This window comes from Piliocolobus tephrosceles, chromosome 9 (genome assembly GCF_002776525.5).
Source record: "Piliocolobus tephrosceles isolate RC106 chromosome 9, ASM277652v3, whole genome shotgun sequence".
Lineage (NCBI taxonomy): Eukaryota > Metazoa > Chordata > Mammalia > Primates > Cercopithecidae > Piliocolobus > Piliocolobus tephrosceles.
The window spans coordinates 76,096,476-76,112,090 of record NC_045442.1 but is presented as its reverse complement, the minus strand read 5'-3'; the positions used below and the strand labels follow the sequence as shown (position 1 = coordinate 76,112,090).

At 49.4% G+C, this 15,615-nt stretch overlaps 1 protein-coding gene across 11 annotated transcripts; it reads left to right on the top strand.

Annotated features, from left to right (window-relative positions):
- The first annotated feature begins 693 nt into the window (after positions 1-693).
- On the top strand, positions 694-14,051 carry SFTPA1 (surfactant protein A1). Of its 11 annotated transcripts, none has more exons than XM_023204823.1 (6): positions 9,611-9,654; positions 9,987-10,016; positions 10,478-10,585; positions 11,008-11,067; positions 11,821-11,898; positions 12,369-14,051. In XM_023204823.1, the coding sequence occupies exons 3-6, from the start codon at positions 10,501-10,503 to the stop codon at positions 12,743-12,745; spliced, it is 600 nt and encodes a 199-aa protein (XP_023060591.1). In that variant the 5' UTR covers positions 9,611-9,654; positions 9,987-10,016; positions 10,478-10,500; the 3' UTR covers positions 12,746-14,051. The 11 variants fall into 11 exon arrangements, with proteins under 11 accessions (XP_023060590.1, XP_023060585.1, XP_023060591.1 ...); XM_023204820.1 differs by having other exon boundaries at positions 10,478-10,663; positions 10,966-11,067; XM_023204819.1 differs by having other exon boundaries at positions 10,478-10,672; positions 10,948-11,067.
- The last annotated feature ends 1,564 nt before the right edge of the window (positions 14,052-15,615 follow it).

The window sequence follows — 15,615 nt, the reverse complement described above, 5'->3', positions numbered from 1 at the left end:
GACTCAAACCCAGCCTTGAAAAAGTGTTTCTGATACATAGCAGGACTATGGAAAGAAGAGTAGTCCAGGGGAGATGAGTCTCCTGAGACAGTTTCTTCAGGTGCCTTTTGATAATATCATTTGTCTTTTCCACCTTTCCTGAGGATTGTGGTCTCCTCAGGAACTGTATTGTATGCCTAGTGCCTTTGAGACCCCCCTGGGTGACAGCTGCCTTGAATGAGGGGCCAGTATTGCTCTGGAGGTACTTAGGGAGTCCAAAGTGAGGAATTATCTCATTGATTAGTACTATTATCACCTCAGAGGCTTTCTCTGTCTGACGTGGAAATGCTTCTACTCAGTTAGTGAAGGTATCTATCCATACTAGGAGGTACAGGATGCCCCTTGCCTTTGGCATACGGGTGAAATCCATTTGCCAGTCTTCCCCCAGGTAGCCTTGGAGAAGATGCTGTTAATTAAGGGGATTGTTTTTAAGGCAGGTCGTGCAAGCATTAACAACCTGTTTAACTGTTTGTATCAGGTTTTTATCTGAGAACAACTTGAGCCAGTTGATAGGTTTTGTCTTTACCTAGGTGGAAGGCCTGGAGAAGGCTTTTAAGAACTTTTCATTGGTTGCCAGCTGGTAGATAAAGCATACCATCCCAAGAGGTGGCCCATTCTATTTCCACAGGAGAGTATTGAGGTTTTATTTCTCTGATGGGGCCCTCCCAGATCAGTGGGGCTTCAAGTGGGTCAGAGACCTGGGGCCCCCTTGCTGCTGATTTAGCTGCTCAGTCTGCCAGCCTGTTTCTCTCAGCTATTTCATCCGTCCCTCTTTGGTGGCCTTTACAATGTATTACTGCCACTTCCCGTGGGAGGAAAACTGAGCAAAATAGTCTGTTAATTTCCTCATGGCATTTAATGATACCCATTAGCTGTGAGGAAGTTCCTCTCTTTCCAGATAGTGGCATGGGTAAGGAGACTAGGAAAGGATACTTAGAATCAGTATAAATGTTAACTGTTTTTCCTTTGCTTAATTCGAGTGCTCTCATGAGGGTGATTAGTTTGACCAGTTGAGCACTTGTGCCAGAGGAGAGAGGTGTGCTCTCAACAATATAGTTCAGAGTAACTACTGCATACCCTGCTTTATGATTTCCTTTTTCAACAAAAGAACATCTGTCCATAAAAATAATCTAGTCTGGATTTTTAAGGGGGTTTTCTTGAGGTCTCCTCTGGCCGCATAAGTTTGTACTACTATTTATTCACAGTCATGTTAAGTTCCCCAGCTTCCTCTGGGAGGAAGGTGGATGGATTTAGGGAGGGACAGGTTCTTAATTGGACTGAAGATCCTTCTAATAACAGAGCTTGATACCTGAGGAGGTGGTTGCCTGTTAGCCAGAGACTCCACTTAAAAGTATGTCTGCCACATTATGTGGGGTATAAATGGTTAAGTTATTACCCATGGTTAACTTAGTAGCCTCTGGTACCAGCAAGGCTACTGCTGCAATTGACCAAAGACAGGGCAGTCATCCTTTGGTTACCAAATCTAGCTCTTTACTCAGCCCACAGGCTGCTGGGCTGGACCCTGAGCCTGTGTTAGGACTCCCAGTGCCATTCCCTTTCTTTCTGATATATAAAGATTAAACATTTTTCCTATGGGGCGGGGGGGACTAAGGGCTGGTGCCTTAAGCAAGGCTTGTTTTAGTTGGTCAAAGGCCTCTTCAGCCTCCAGTTCCCAAATTAGGCAGTGAGTATCAGCTGCTTGAGTCTCCTTTATTAGGTGATAGAAGGGATGTGCTATTTCACTGTACCCAGATATCCATAGTCTGCAGAATCCTGTAATGTGTAAGAATCCCCTCAGTTGCTTGAGTGTTTGGAGAGGAGAAAGGAGGAGATAGATTTAATCCTTTCTTTGCCCAATGCCCTGGTCCCCTCTGACAAGACCAGGCTTACGTACTTCACTGAAGTCTGACAGAGCTGAACTTCACATTTTGAAACATTATATCCTCTGTTAGCCAGGAAATTAAGAGGAGCCTTACTTCCCTCCTGACAGATTTCCTCACTTGGAGTGCAGAAAAGAAGGTCATCCATGTATTGCAAAACTTTGACCTGAGGATAAAGGAACTTGGAGAGATCTCTCCATAATGCCTGCCCAAACAAGTAGGGGCAGTCTTGGAATCCCTGAGGTAACACTGTCCAGGTTAACAGGGTGGTTTGTTAGCGGGATCCTCAAACAAATTTGTTTGCATTGGATCCTCAATGCAAACAAATACTGGGAGTTGGGGTGTAATTGTATGCAGAAGAAGGCATCCTTTAGGTCCAGGAAACATTTAGTTCCCTTAGGTATTTGAGCTAGCAGGGTATACGGATTGGGAACTGTTGGGTGTATTGGAACCACAGCCTCTTTACCAAGGAGGTGGTCCTGAACTAGTCTCTATTTCTAGTTGTGTTTTAGTACCCCCAATACTGAGGTATTACAAGAGCAATTGCAGGGTTTGAGTGGTCCCTCCATCTTCAAGTTATCAATAATGACTTCTAGTCCTTTCCTAATCTCTAGTTTCAGGGGATAATGTTTCTGGTTAGGAAAGGAGGTGGGATCGTTAAGATGGAACCAGACTGGTATGGTAGTTGTGGCTCTGCCAATTGTCTCTTGAGTTGCCCAAACTTCTGGGTTAATATTGGCCTCTACTAGGATTAGACAAAGAGTTTCCTTAGGGGCCATCAGAATGATTGTCCCCATATGGGCCAGAATATCCCTACCCAACAGAGAAGCTGGGCTTTCAGGCATAATTAGAAAAGCTTTGGTGAACAACCCCAGCTACAGCTAAGGGGTGGGAAAAAATATTGGGTTAAAGACCTTCCTGAGATGTCCCTCATAGTCATTCTAAGAGAGGAGAGGGGGCCTGGATTCAAGAGAACTGAGAGACCAGCCCCAGTGTCCAAAAGGAGGTCCACTTTCCTCCCTTCAATTTCCATGATTACCCGGGGCACCTGTATGGTAATGGTGGTCTGGACCACGGGAGTCAGGAGAGGAGCCCTGGGACCTGTCAGTCCTGCTGCTGGACCATTTGGAAGACTAGCTCCGGACCTGGTGACCAGCATGCCAGAAACAGTCCACCCTCCAATGGTCCCCATTGCAGATTGGACAGGGTTGAAGTGGCTTCTTCATGCTGCCTGAGCAATTCTTCTTAAAATGCACTGGTTTGCCACATCTGTAGCAATCAACAAGTGCACCCTGGGAGTTCTGGGGTTTGTGGGCTTGTCTGTTGGTCATTAAAGTCTCTGTTTCTTTCCTGTATTTCCTCTCTCTCTTGTGCCTACCTATCTCTAGCTTTGTAGCTTCTTTGTAGCTTCATTCTTTGTAGCTTCCTTCTGATATCAGGGGCTGCCTGAGTAATAAATTTATTCTTTAGGGTTAGTTGTCTCTCAACTGAATCAGAGGATAGAGAGATCTGCTTTACTATAAGGCCCCTTGGCCTTTCCAGGAAGGCAGTGGGATTTTCATCGAATCCCTTGTCAATCATGGATAATTTAATATAATTGAGAGACTTGGTCCTGGTCTTACATAAGCCCACCATTATGCACCTCTGAAAGTGTCTCCTCTTCCAGTCTTCCATTTTGTCATTGGGATCCCATTTACAGTAATCTATTGATACTGCTTCTCTTCCAGTTGGATAATGTTTGCCCCCTTCCCTGACACTGTATGGGATACTAAGCTCATCCCCAAATCTCTCTGCTGCTTGCAGAGCAGGCTGCTTCTTAGTGCCTGTCAAGGTCTGGTTCAAAAGCATCATAACGTCTCTCCAAGAGAGATCAAATATTTGGGTGAAATTCTGGAAAGTCTCTATATATCTGCTGGGGTCATCTTAAAACTTCCCAAAATCCCCCTTAATTCACTTTAAGTCCTGTAGGGAGGAGGGGACCTGGACCTTACTGGGCCCAAATTCACCAGGCATTGGTTTAATGGGCAAGAGTGAGGTTGGGGCTTGTGTAGGGTGAGGAATTTTAGGAGGGGTCAAGTGAGAGGCTGAAGCTGAATAGGAAGGTCGGGGTGAACCCAGAGGGGAAGAGCTGGGAGTGGGGGGGTGGCTTCTCTGCTTGGGGTGCCTCTGGGATTCATATCTTTAGTTTCCTAGGCTTGCCCCTTGCAGTCTTCCCTGAGATGGCAAACAGGAGGGCTGGATCAATCCTACACTGTCAGCAAAGGTCTAGATTGCTTTGCAAGGTATAGAAAGCCTACACATGTGGGACCTCAGACCATCTATCCTCATGTGTACAGAAAAAGTCTGACTGCTGGATAGTATTGAAATGTATGGTTCCTTCCTGAGGCCCACCCAGTCCTTCATAATTTGGCCAAACCTTTGTGTTGAGGGCTATGAGGCATTTTTCTTCCAGATTAAGAGAGTCAAAGCAGTCCCATTGGTTCTGGATACACTCCAGAGGGGTATAAGCTGGGGATGGTGAAGAGAGATGGATGCCTATTCTGAAAGACAGAGAATAGAGGCATCCCTCATTCCCTTCTTTCTTTCAGTGAAAACTCAGGGTGTGATGGATAGAGAAAGTGAGTGTCCTTCCTTTCTCTTCCATCTTTTTGTTCCTGAGCCCTGGTGACCTTGGCAGGTGCCACTCATGATTACCAATGCGGCATGCACCCATGAAGCAGAAAAGGCCTAGATAATAGGAATTATTCATCCTCACCTATGCCTCCATCTTCCCCTGCTGTCAACAACCTTTGAGTTCCCTGGGACTCATTTATGCCATGAAGCATGGCCTCCTTCCATGGGTGGGGATTTAGTGTGCAGGAATTGGTCCTGCCCATTTACATTGTGCCTGATGCCTGGCTTTGGGTCCCTCAGATCTGGTTTTCCTTTCTAGGGCTTCAGCCTGAAGTTTGGAATCAAGTTTGGGACTAAAAAGTATTTCAAGAGGCTGCACGTATCTGTTTAGATTGTTTCAAATGAGCTCTGCCAAGTGTGCTGGTATCATCCAGCAGGGCCTTCTCATCTGTTATATTCCCTTTCAGCAGCACAGTGCTGGGAGGGGGAACCCTCTCACTTAGAAAAGGAAAAGAAAAAAACCAAAAACCCAAAACAGTGTAAGGGGAGAGAGGGGAAGATACTGGGGGAATGTTAGAAACAAATTTTCAATGCCACTAAAGAAATAGCACTCAAACACAAATTTTCTCAGCAAGGCAAATTTGCTTCTGCAGGAGGGTGTGTCTCGCATGTGGAGCAATGGTGAGAGCACCCAGAACAAAGGAAAGAAGGGGTTTTTATTATCTCTTAATGCAGCTTGTCTCTGTAACTGTACCCTGCCTCTATTGGCTGGAGTTGGACTGCACAATCTAAGCTGAACCCGGTTGGCTAACTTGAAAAGTGCAGGAATGCGGTTACCCTGGTGGGTAGGCAGGAAGATCAGCTTCAGCAGGAGAAGCCTTTGTGATGGGAGGGATAATTCACAGAGTGGGTAGCAGATGTTAAATGTGCACTCTATAGATAAGGACTGGTGGGAAAGTTGTTTACCAGGGCCGGGGGAACACCGAGAGTAAAGAAGTCTGGCCTTGAAAGCAGGGAGCAAAGGACAAGGAAATTTAAGCAAGCTAAACCTTTGAAGAAGAATTTCCTACTGTATTTAACAGGGAAGAACCCCTTGCTCAGCGCAAATATTTTCCTTTAATCATTGTATCTTTCCCCAGGATCGAACCAGGCTGAACTCCTTGGCCAGAGGAGGGAAAGTTCCATTGGCATGGCAGCCAAGAAGTGCTGGCTGGCCTTTCCAGCAGGGCCCCTGGCAGGAGCCACTGTTTCTCCCACCCCTTGTGGCCGCTGGGCATGGCTTTTGCATGCTGTGGACATTCCTATGTGCCCGAGCCAGGAGGGGAACAAGTATGAGAAGGGGGGCAGTGTACCACGAGAGACTGCGGCTGTCAGGGTGGATGTGGGCATCGGCACATTCGAGAAAAAACAAAAACCACATTGTTCTGATTTGCACCTTTGATGGCTAAGCCAAACACTCATTCTGTTTAATAGTATAGCCACAGCCTGTAGCAAAACTCTTAACATTATAAAGGAAGAAATAAGAGCCATTTCAAACTGTGAAAGAAATAAAGACACCAAGTGAAGTCTGTGGGTCTTGGCCAACAGAGTTCAGTCTTGGGGCCTTCCAGCAAAAATGCCTTTGGTTGTCTGAGGGTTTTACTCCAGTCCAATGTGGCAGCCAGACTCCTGTGAAGGGAAACAGAGCAGGAAAGAGAGAGGTGGCAGGGCCCTGGAAAAGATACAGATCTGACAGTTTCACATCTGTACTCACCCTCCCGATGAATATCCCAGACAGGGCTCCAGCTGAAATGGAAGCGCTCCCTTATCCCTCTTGCAGGACACGCAATAGGGGTGTGGCTTGCCTGTTCAGTCACCCTACTGCTCAAACCCCCAGGGGAGCATGCAGATGGGCAGGTTACAGAGGCCAGGGTGAGTGCTTTGGGCTTCGGCCCTGTGGTAGTATCTAAGGGTGGGTGCCTGCAATCCCCGTGTTACAAGCTCTTTCAGCTTTCCCGTCCACAGACATCTTGAGTGTTAATCAGCTCAGTGGACCCTCTGCTGTATCACAAAGGCAGGGGGCCAGTGTGACAGCTTTCTGTAACCTGAGCTCTCACCCCCAGCATCCCAGAAGAATCAGATCACACACGGCTCAGAAGATGAGTGCAAGGTTTTATTGAGTGGTGAAGGTGGCTGTCAGGGAGATGGATAGGGAACTGGAAGGAGGAATGGAATAGAAGGTGATCTTCCCCTGGAGTTGGGCCTCCCAGTAGCTGGACTCTTCTCCAATCGCCCCAGTCAAACTCTTCTCAGTGTTCAGCTGTCCCTCCTTTTCTCTCTCTCTCTCTCTCTGCCACATCATTTCGCTGTACGTCTGCTTGTCTGCTGGTCTGCTGGTCTGCTTCTGGTGCCTGGGGTTCAGGGTTTATATGAGTGCAGGACAGGAAGTGTGGGGGGCCAAAAGGCAACTTTTTGCTCACAAAAACAGAAATGTCTGTTCCCATTTAGGACCATGGGTCTTCAGGCTTGAGGGTGGGGCCTTTGCTGGGAACCACACTTCTACCCAGTGTTTCCTTGTCTCCTGTCCATATCACCTTCAGTCTTACCTTGCCCACATGGGAAAGCATTATCTTCCTGGTTTCAGTCATACTGGATGAGGCGGGAGTCCTGCCACAGGGAGTGGGACTCCAAGTGCAATGAGACTGTGGACTCTGAGGTGGCTTGGCATGGGCGCCCAAGGACTGGCTGTGTGAAGAGGATGTCCCTGCAGAGGGAGGAAGCCCAACGTGGAGGATGAAGCCCCGAGGAGAGTGAGAAAGATACTGAAGGAGAGCAGACCGGCGGGGACAGTGGAGCCTAAGCAGGGGGAGGAGGCTATGGACACAGCTGAGTGGCCTGGCATGGACACTCGGAACTCAGCAGGAACTACAGCAATTCTTAGAGCTAAGAGTGACAAATTTGTGTTGGGAGGAGAACCATCTTCTTAACGACATTCTTTAGATTCACTGGTACCATGTGTTGGTAAACTGTAGCTGTTTCAACATCGAACACGTATAGTGCCCCCTGCAGCCCAGAGGTGAGTGCTTGGCACTCCCTGACGGCCGGTGGTAGGCCTCATGCATGAGTCCACATTGCTACAAAGCAATCAATGGGCAACAGAGACAGTGTGATGAGGAATGGGATCTTTACAATAGTCCCAAAGTGTGTCCTCACAACATAGTCACTGATTGAAACCAGAAAAAGAACATATTTATGGTGGCGAAGCGTGACACCCACCACCTTCACTCAATGATCAACACGAACATCATCAGTCTTGGGGCAAACTAAAGTCCCATGCTGCCCGATAGAATGGGAGGAATGCAGCGGGTGTCTGTGGTATTTCTGCCAAAGTTACAGAACCTGAATCTAATTGTGAGCCAATACATCGAAAAAAAAGAACAACAGCAACAAAGCAAAAAAAAAAAAAAAAAAAAAAAAAAACAAAGTGGGGGCATTCTACACAGTCAGTCTCCTGTGATCTTCACACTGTGTTCAGGTCATGAAGGTGAAGGGAAGACAGAGGGACTTTGTGGGTTTCAGGACACTGGAGAAGCATGACAAAGGAATATGGCACATGGCTCACAAATGGATCCTTTGCTATAAAGGACACTATTGGGGCGTTGGGTACATTTTGCATAGGGCCTGAAGGCTATGTGGAGTTATTGTATCAGTGTTAATTTCTTGATTATGGTTATAATGTGAAAATGTCTTTGCGTGAGAAACACATTAAAGTATGGGGGTGTTGGGGTTTCATGATGACAACCTACTCTCATAAGTTCAGGAAAAAATATTTGTACCATGCCTGCAATTATTCTGTAAATTTGATGTTTCAAGATAATAAAAACTAAAAGGAAACTAAGCCTCAAAATGTTACATAACCTGACCAAGTCCACATGGGTAGTTAAGTGACAGTTTTGGGTCAAAACTCAGGTGTGCCTTTTCCCTAAAGCCACGCCCTGCCCTGCCAACCACAAGGCCCTACACATCCGAGTTGGCCTCTGTTCCTGCTCATCACCTGCAAAACAGCCTTGCCCCCCCACAGCCGAGTTGCTGGAGCTGTTCCCCATCTGCCCCTGCCCTGCTCTGACCTGGCTCCCCCATCCCACACCTGGCCCAGCACTCATCTCACCTTGTAGCAGGCAGCACTGGGGAAGCAGAAAGAGTCCATGCTGCAAATTGGCACTGGCCGGCTTCCTGCTCCCAGGAGTGGAGTCCATTGGCTGATCTCCTGCTGCCCAGAAGAGCTCCAGACTCCTCACGGGTTTGAGATTCATCAAACCAATTCCAAATAAACCAGGGGAGGTTTTCCTGTCTTGGTTCCCATTGTCACCACTTCCACAGTTGGAGATTCCCTCCTAATCCAGATGCTTGAACCAGGACTAGGACTTCATATATCACTGGGACACTTAGCATAATCACCATTGCAGGTTGCCAGATATCACCCAAAGATAGTTCTGCCGAAGACAGAAAGACAGAAACTGCAGATCTGCCATGACTTTCCAGGTGCTGCCCTGATTCCTCTAGCTGAACCCCCCAGAGCAGAGGGAAGCAGAACTTGAAGCATGTTTGCCTGTCATTCTGCCCATGTGCCCACCAATCCAGCTACAAGCTCCAGGGACATGGGCTAGGGGAGCTTGGGGCTCGGGCTGAGCCAAGTCACAGGGCAGACAGGTTGGCCTGGATCAACCTGACCATGCTCAGCTGGAACAGTGACTTCTTCATTGTCTGAATCTAAACCAGGAACTCAATGGGGCTTCATTAGTGCCCGTGTAAGGGCTCTCGGCTTTCACTGCTAAGGAGCTTGCTAGGGACAGGGTGGGTGACCTCAGCCATGGGCGGATTTCTCTTCTTACAGACCTGGAGTTCCTCTTTGGCAGGTTCTGTGCTCCCCTCAAGGGTCCTTGGAGATCCTCCAGCCTGAGTGCTCTTGGAGAAATGTGCTGTGTAAACACCATGCCCATTTCCTGCCTGGAGCACAGGTTTTGTGGTAGGGCTCTCAGGGGTGGGAGGAAGCCTGGCAGCCCCCACACCTATAAACGCTGCTGTCTACCTTGCCTTCCAACTTGGAGGCAGAGACCCAGGCAGCTGGAGACTCTGTGTGTGGGTGAGTTTAGCCCCATCCCCTGGGTGTTCTCCAGCTTGAGGATCACAGGCAGAGAGGACCAGCCAGCAGCCACAGGCCTGACCAAGGCCCAGGCTGGGAAGAGAGTGACTCCCCGTCCCCCACTGGGAGGTATTTCACAGCATAGTCAGCACAGGTGACCTGCAAAGATCCTCATGTTTGTTATCTTCTTTGGCCAGATCCATCCCTACAGGGTTCAGCGGGTCTACAGGAGGGGCAGTGAGAGAACAGACCCCAAAAAGAAAGGGGACTCCATCATGACCACCTTGAAGGGGGCCAGGCTGCAGGCCCCATTCATCTCTTTTCATTTTCAGGTTGCTGATTTCTTAGAGCCTGAAAAGAAGGTAACTGAGCATATGAGGGACAGATGGAGTGAGTCAGTGAGTGAGTGACCTCATCCTGGCTCCTAATAGACGGGGAGGGACAGGGCAGGTTTTCTGCAGAGCATGGAAGATTCGGCTGAAGTCAGAGAGGTGAAGCCAGTTTTCCAGGGTAACAGTGAGGCACTGACAGAGAGGAGACTGCAATGGACCCCAGGTCCCCGGGCTCCCCAGAGCTCCTTACTCTTCCTCCTCCTCAGCAGTCTGGAGACCCCACAGCTCCAGCTGGGGGCCTGAAGCGGAAGACCACGCCAGGTGCCAGATGATGCTGGGAATTTTCCTGGGTGCTTCGGGTCTTCCCAGCACTCTGGTCTCGCCTGCCCTGCCTCTCGGGCTCTGCCCAGCTTCCTGAGTCCTGACAGAGCACACTTGGGGGGAGATGTTGGCAGAGGTGGCAGATGGGCTCACGGCCATCCCTCCTGCAGGAGCAGTAGCTGGAGCCAGAGCCATGTGGCTGTGCCCTCTGGCCCTCACTCTCACCTTGATGGCAGCCTCTGGCGCTGCGTGCGAAGTGAAGGACGTTTGTGTTGGAAGCCCTGGTATCCCCGGCACTCCTGGATCCCATGGCCTGCCAGGCAGGGATGGGAGAGATGGTGTCAAAGGAGACCCTGGCCCTCCAGGTACTGTGCTGGAGACCCCACCCTCTGCTGAGGGACACAGACCCCTTTTCAGAAGGCCTGTCTGTCTACGCCCCTAGGCTGTGGGCCATAGTGAGCTGGGTGGGACCTGGTGGGCTCCTGGGGCCCTTAGGATGGCGCATCCTGGAGAGTCTGTCCTCATAGTGCCCACGGAGTGATAACTGGGACAGCCCCAGTGATAATGAGGGTCGAGTCTCACTAGCTCCAACCAGTTGTGGGTGACGGATCCCACACATCCATGTCCTGTTTCTCTGCAGGTCCCATGGGTCCACCAGGAGATATGCCATGTGCTCCTGGGAATGATGGGCTGCCTGGAGCCCCTGGTATCCCTGGAGAGTGTGGAGAGAAGGGGGAGCCTGGGGAGAGGGGCCCTCCAGGTGAGCAGGGTGGGGCAGGTGGGCAGTGGGAACACGGGCACAGCAACCCTGAAGTCCGTTACACAGGGCTGATGGGGATCAGACAAACCCTGCAGGTTCCCCAAGGGCATTTGGCTCAACCTAAGTAAGAGAATGTGAACTTGAGGGAGAAAGCCAAAGTGTCTGGGGAGTGTGGTCACAATTCAGGGAAGGGCAGGTGTGGGAGGTCCTCCATGCCTCGGGACCACCGATGGGGAGACACGGAGTCAGGTGTGGGATGAGGGACAGCGCTGGGAGGCGGGGGAGGCGCGTCCTGGGACGCAGCGCTGGGGGCAGTCTGAAGGGTGAATGTGGACCAGACATCCAGGCAGATGGTGTGATCAGGACCCCACAGGCAGACGGGAATTTGAAGCTCAGAGCGGTAAGCAAGGCCATCAGGGCAGTGCAGAGAGCATCATGCTTGCTCTTGGTGGAGGGTGCGGGAGAGGGACTTGCCCCACAGAGGCGGGCAGACAGAGCCACTCGAGGGACAGAGCAGGAAAGAGGACAAGGGGTGGGGGTCTCAGCAGGGGCAAGGCTTTGCTAAAGAATAGGGCACCGAGGGTGTGGAGACACACTGGAGTCTTGTGGACCCTCTGAGCCTGGGGCCTGGGCGATGCCTAGCAGCAATGAAAGGGCGGAGTTCCAGGACTGCAGATGGCAAAATGCCTGCATGGCAGCAAGTGGGGGTCTTCACTGGCCTGCCCCTCCTTCTGTGTGGGGCGCTCTCCACAGGGCTTCCAGCTCATCTAGATGAGGAGCTGCAAGCCACACTCCACGACTTCAGACATCAAATCCTGCAGACAAGGGGAGGTAAGGGGACCCCCTGGGCCTCACAGGGTAGGAGTTTCCCACAAATTCCCCTCATTCTCAGCAGCAGCTTCTAGAACATAGAGATGACAAACAGGCACGCATGTGTCAGGTCTTGGGGAAAGGAATGATGCTTGCTTTTCTGATGTCTTTGAATGGCCCAGAGGCGACAGAACCTGACACACTTCACTCCCCATTTCATAGGAAAGCAAGTTCTCTGCCTGTCTTGCTTTCCACTGAATCCCAGGAAATGGCACCATTTCTGGCAATAAGTAATTGTTAAATAGATGAGTGAATAAATGGATGAAAGCCTAGAAGAGAATTTAGAAAACTGCAATTGGAAGAGGAAGAGAAGACACAGGGAGAGGCAAAGATGGAAGGCTGGGGAGAGTCCAGTAGCAGAAAGCCCAGGTGAGGGAGGTGGCTTAGAGACAAAGCAGTCAGTGGCCTGACCCAGACTCCTCTGCTCCCAGCTCTCAGTCTACAGGGGTCCATACTGGCAGTAGGAGAGAAGGTCTTCTCCACCAATGGGCAGTCTGCCACTTTTGATGCCATTCAGGAGACATGCGCCAGAGCAGGCGGCCACGTTGCTGTCCCGAGGAGTCCAGAGGAAAACGAGGCCATTGCAAGCTTCGTGAAGAAGTACAACACATATGCCTATGTGGGCCTGATTGAAGGTCCAAGCCCTGGAGACTTCCGCTACTCAGATGGGACCCCTGTAAACTACACCAACTGGTACCCAGGGGAGCCTGCGGGTCGGGGAACAGAGCAGTGTGTGGAGATGTACACAGACGGGCGGTGGAATGACAGGAACTGCCTGTACAACCGACTGACCATCTGTGAGTTCTGAGAAGCACGGGACAGGGAGGATCCTGTCTGGCCTTCAGCCTCCATCCTGAGGCTCCACTTGGTCTGTGAGTTGCTGGAACTCCCTTCCAATAGAATTCACTTGTGGCTATTAGGGCTGAAGGCATCCTTAGCCACTTCATTCCGCTAATGGGCCCTGACTCTTCCCTGGCCAGCCTTGACACTTCCCTTGCAAACCCTCCCAGCACTGCACCCCAGGCAGCCATTCCTAGCCTTGACCTTCGGCATGAGATGGAGCCCTCCTTATTCCCCATCTGGTCCAGTTCTTCCACTTACAGATGGCAGCAGTGAGGTCTTGGAGTAGATGGACCCTCTGAAGTCACACAGAATGCCTGCCTCCTGGTCCCCTCTGCTCTCCCTCTGCAGCCCACTGCCTGCCCAGTGCCATCAGGATGAGCAGTCCTGGCCAAGCATAATGACAGAGAGAGGCAGACTTCAGGGAAGCCCTGACTGTGCAGAGCCAAGGCCGCAGTGGAGATTCTCTGGCACTCTGAGGTCTCCAGGGCAGGCCTGGTCAGGCTCTCTATGAGGTCAGAAGGCCAGGTGGTGTTCCAGAAGGGTGGTGGCCAGGCCAACCCCATGACTGATGTGTACGATTCACTCCTTTGAGTCTTTGGATGGCAACTCAGCCCCCTGACCTGAAGACATCCTGTCTAGACCTCTAGGGTGACCTAGAGCCACCTCCAGATGTGACCAGATTAGCTTTCAACTGATTAACAAATCTGCACCCAACTTCAGACTTCAGTGGGCATTCACACCACCCCCCACACCCCTGGCTCTGCTTTCTCCTTTCATTAATCCATTCACCCAGATATTTCATTAAAATTATCATGTGCCAGGTCTTAGGATGTGTCGTGGCGTGGGCTAGGTACCCAGTGACAGTTGAAGATTTTTCTTTCCCTGAGCCTATGTCTTCATCTGTGAAATGGGAATAAGAATCTTGTTGCCATCACAGTTATTACCATCCCCCTGGCTACCAAAATTACTACCAGAACTGTTACTATGCACAGAGGCTATTGACCAAGCACCTATCATTTGCCAAGCACCTTGACAAGCACTTCTAATACAGCTTATTATGTCCTATTGAATCTTCACACAATGTCATGGGACCAGTATTGTTTCCCCATTTTTTATAAGGACACTGAAGCTTGGAGGAGTTAAATGTTTTGAGTATCATTCCAGAGAGCAAGTGGCAGAGGCTGGACCCAAACCCATCTTCCTGTACCTGAAGCTTATGCTTCCAGTCACCCCACTCCTGATCTGAATAAAGATGATTTATGCATAATAAATTGTGAATGTGTTCACATGAGTTTCCATAGCTTTGGTTCCAAGAAACATCACATTTCTGTATTTTTGTAAGTCAAATGAACTCTGGCTCTGAGCTCCCACTTTCCTCAAGATCGAAAATTCAATCTCAGGATGTGCTTTGTCTGGTGGGAGCGGCGACCTGCTCTCCTCCCTGTGATGCTGCAGGGGGATGGGGAGCTACAGACACCATTCAGAAGAACATATGGGCATCATGAATCCACGTGGTCCATTTGTGGGTGGGGACACCATGTCTTCTGTCCCCTACTCAGCCACCTGAATGATTTCTGCAGCCCAGCAGTGATGGTGGCACTCAGGGCTCAGTCCCAGGCCTCCCTGAGCCACCCTAGTCTCAGGTCTGCATGGAATGGGACCACTGTCCCATGACCCAGGGCTACACAGGAATGCGACAATGTCTCCAATTGCTTGAGGAGGCAGCTACATATGTGTCCCACCTCCCTCTTCTCCCCCTGTAACACCTGTGAACACTCTTCCTCAGTGCATGTATTGCTGTTCTTTGGTGGAAGGAAGCTCTGGATCAACACTCAGAAAACCAATGAAAATGAAGGGAACAATTTGTCAGTCTTTCATGAGTGATAATTTTTATTCTGGTCACCATTCCACTTGTGCCTAAGACCCAGCACACAAATTGTTGAGCCTTCTTCAAAATTAAGAAAAAAAAACAAGTAGAAGCATGTACAGATGTATCTCGACTTATGACGGGGTGACATCCCAATAAACACATTGCAGGATAAAAACATATTAAGTGGAAAATGCATTTAATACACCTAACCTACCAAACATCATAGCTGAGCCTGGAGTAACTAAAACACGCCCAGAAAACTTATGTTAGCATGCTGTTGGGCAAAATCATCTAACACAAGGCCTATTTTATAATGAGTTGTTGACTGTCTTATGAAATTTATGGAATGCTGGACTGAAACTGAATGAATAATTCAGTTATATGTGCACTTGATGTATGGCTTCTACTGGATTTGCATTGCTTTGAAGTCATTGTAAAGTGGAAAAATTTTAAGTCGAACGATTGCAAATCTAGGACAGTCTGTATCCCCAATTTTATAGATAAATACTTTAGGCCTCTGAAAATTGATATCTTCTCATTTCTTTTTTTTTTAATTTCCAACTTTTATTTTAAGTTCAGGGGTACATATGCAGGACGTGCAGGTTTGTTACACAGTTAAACGTGTGCCATGGTGATTACCTGCACAGATCATCTCGTCACCTAGCCCAGCATCTGCTAGCTGTTCTTCCTGAGACTCTCCCTCCTCCCACTCCCCACCTCCAACAGGCCCCCATGTGTGTTGTTCTCCCCCATGTGTCCGTGTGTTCTCATCATTCAGCTCCCACTTTTAAGTGAGAACATGAAGTATTTAGTTTTCTGTTCCTGTGTTAGTTTGCTGAGGATAATGGCTTCCAGCTCCACCTGTGTCCCTGCAAAAGGACATCATCTTGTTCCTTTTTACAGCTGCATGGTATTCCATGATGCATATGTACCACATATTCTTTATCCCATCTGTCATTGATGGG